Source organism: Sinocyclocheilus grahami, unplaced genomic scaffold (genome assembly GCF_001515645.1).
Source record: "Sinocyclocheilus grahami isolate Dianchi unplaced genomic scaffold, SAMN03320097.WGS_v1.1 scaffold2198.1, whole genome shotgun sequence".
Taxonomy (NCBI): domain Eukaryota; kingdom Metazoa; phylum Chordata; class Actinopteri; order Cypriniformes; family Cyprinidae; genus Sinocyclocheilus; species Sinocyclocheilus grahami.
This window is the reverse complement of record NW_015507377.1, coordinates 588-2,455: the sequence shown is the minus strand read 5'-3', so window position 1 is coordinate 2,455 and position 1,868 is coordinate 588. Positions and strand designations below refer to the sequence as shown.

Below are 1,868 nucleotides of genomic sequence, written 5' to 3'. Positions count from 1 at the left end.
ATGTACAAATATGCAATTATCAAATATCAGTCGATCGATACAGAATACCACTTAAAAAACTAACATGGTATCAATATAGTGTATTCCTACTGTACTTATCAACTTTTAAAAGGGAGAAGAAAACATTTTCCATGTCTTGATGTAAAGACTGTCTTGAAACTATATTTTTGCACAAATTGATGTAATTTTGCCAACATGCGGATATAAGTGAACACATGGCAGCTAAGTACAGTGGCGTCTCTCCGTTGTGATTCCTTTTTATGTAAGAGGGACTTGCCTGTTTGTGTCTCACACTTGAAGACTTCTTCCCAAGGTCAGGGGTAGCTGGTGTGATTGAGTTCACATTCTGCTTCTCACTGGAATGTCTGGATGTTTTCAGACTCTGAGAGTGGTCGTCAGTTGAAGCAGTTTCTTCTCTAGATGATCTCTTCTTCCATCCTGAATTTGTTCTGGGTTGTTTTAGCGTTCTCTGTGGATCATCACTGTCCTGATCCTCTCTGGTTCTCATACGCACTCTGGGAAGAGAAGGCTGAGGAGGCCCTGGAGTGTTTTCATTGGATTCTTGTGGGATATCAGTGACAGGCTCAACCTGTCCATCGTAACATGGTGAACTCAAAGTTGCAGAGTTTTCCAAATCGCTTAGGATGCTTTTTGGGGGACTGGGAATTTAATTCTGTGCTGCAGAAGATGGACAGCCTTATGAGTCTCCACAGGTTGGCTGTGAGGGAAATGGAAAGAAGCTCTCTTACTGGACCTCCTGTTGTCATCTCCAGAGCTCACTTTTTCATCCTCTTCATCCTTCTTGTCTATAGCACCTTCTTTTCCAAAGGCCCAATGCTGATTGATAGCCTCTAGCTTCATTCTTGCATAGTCTGAGTCCATGTTTTGGGCCTTTGACCACCACCAGTTTGTTTGATCCTTCTTTTCTTTATTTTCTTATTTGCCTTCCCCTGTGGAGGGGAGGATGACCCAGACTCCTGGGAGGAAGAGGTGAAGTTAAAGACGGAAAGGTCTTTGGAAGAAGGTGATGGATTGGCTTTCTTTCCCTGGACTTCATTTGATGTGTTTGAGTCAACAGGTTTCTAAATGCAGCAGCGTACTTTACGACTCTTTGGGCTAAACCATATTTTGATGTTCTTCTTATTCTTAGGGATATACCTCTCATCCGACTGTATGGTATCGGTGGCCATGGCTAAGGGAATCACAAAGAGAATCACATTGCACCAGTCAATAATAATAATAAAAAAGTAATCTTACAAAGTTGTGCACATTCAAGTATTAAATAAAGGACACAATAACTTAAAAACACCTCTTCAATAAGAAACTTGGATGGTAATTCAGAAAGTATGTATATATATATATTTTTTTTTTTTAAATACCGAAATTAATTTAAAGTCAAACAATTAGGCGGTGTTACAGTGCTCCAAATAAATGAATAAATAAAACATAATTATTTTAACATTTAATTTAAGTGGACTATTATATATTTATATAGTCTATTTAAAATATAAACTGTATAATACTATTCATTATTTGTTATTATAGTTAACTAAACTAAAAAAATACTTAAAATACATTTTAACTGGAATAATAAAAACTATAGACATTTTTTTATTTGTTTTAAAAATAAATTATGAATATTGTTTTCTTTTAGTTATTCCATTTGACATTATTGAATTCATTACTATTATTATTTTATATTACATAACCCTGAAAAAATGTTTTGTGTACATGTGAGTTCAATATAAAGATAATATCTGATATTTTTTATGAAATGTATGATGAAAATTATGTTTTTCAAAAATTTATGGAACCACCAAAAACACATATTCTCAAGTAGATTAGCTGGTTCACTTTGAGCTTTTTTT

The 1,868-nt window shown here is 35.0% G+C and overlaps 1 protein-coding gene across 1 annotated transcript in view; it reads right to left on the bottom strand.

Moving 5' to 3' along the window:
• Positions 1–882, bottom strand: part of LOC107574367 (BRCA1-associated RING domain protein 1-like) — a 23,224-nt gene extending 22,342 nt beyond the window's left edge. Inside the window, exons 1-2 of the mRNA XM_016260806.1 lie at positions 694–882; positions 217–589 (exon numbers count right to left, since the gene is read on the bottom strand). Of these exons, the coding sequence (XP_016116292.1) occupies positions 217–589; positions 694–882 (562 nt within the window). The remainder of the gene's footprint in view (positions 1–216; positions 590–693) is intronic.
• Positions 883–1,868: the final 986 nt, after the last annotated feature.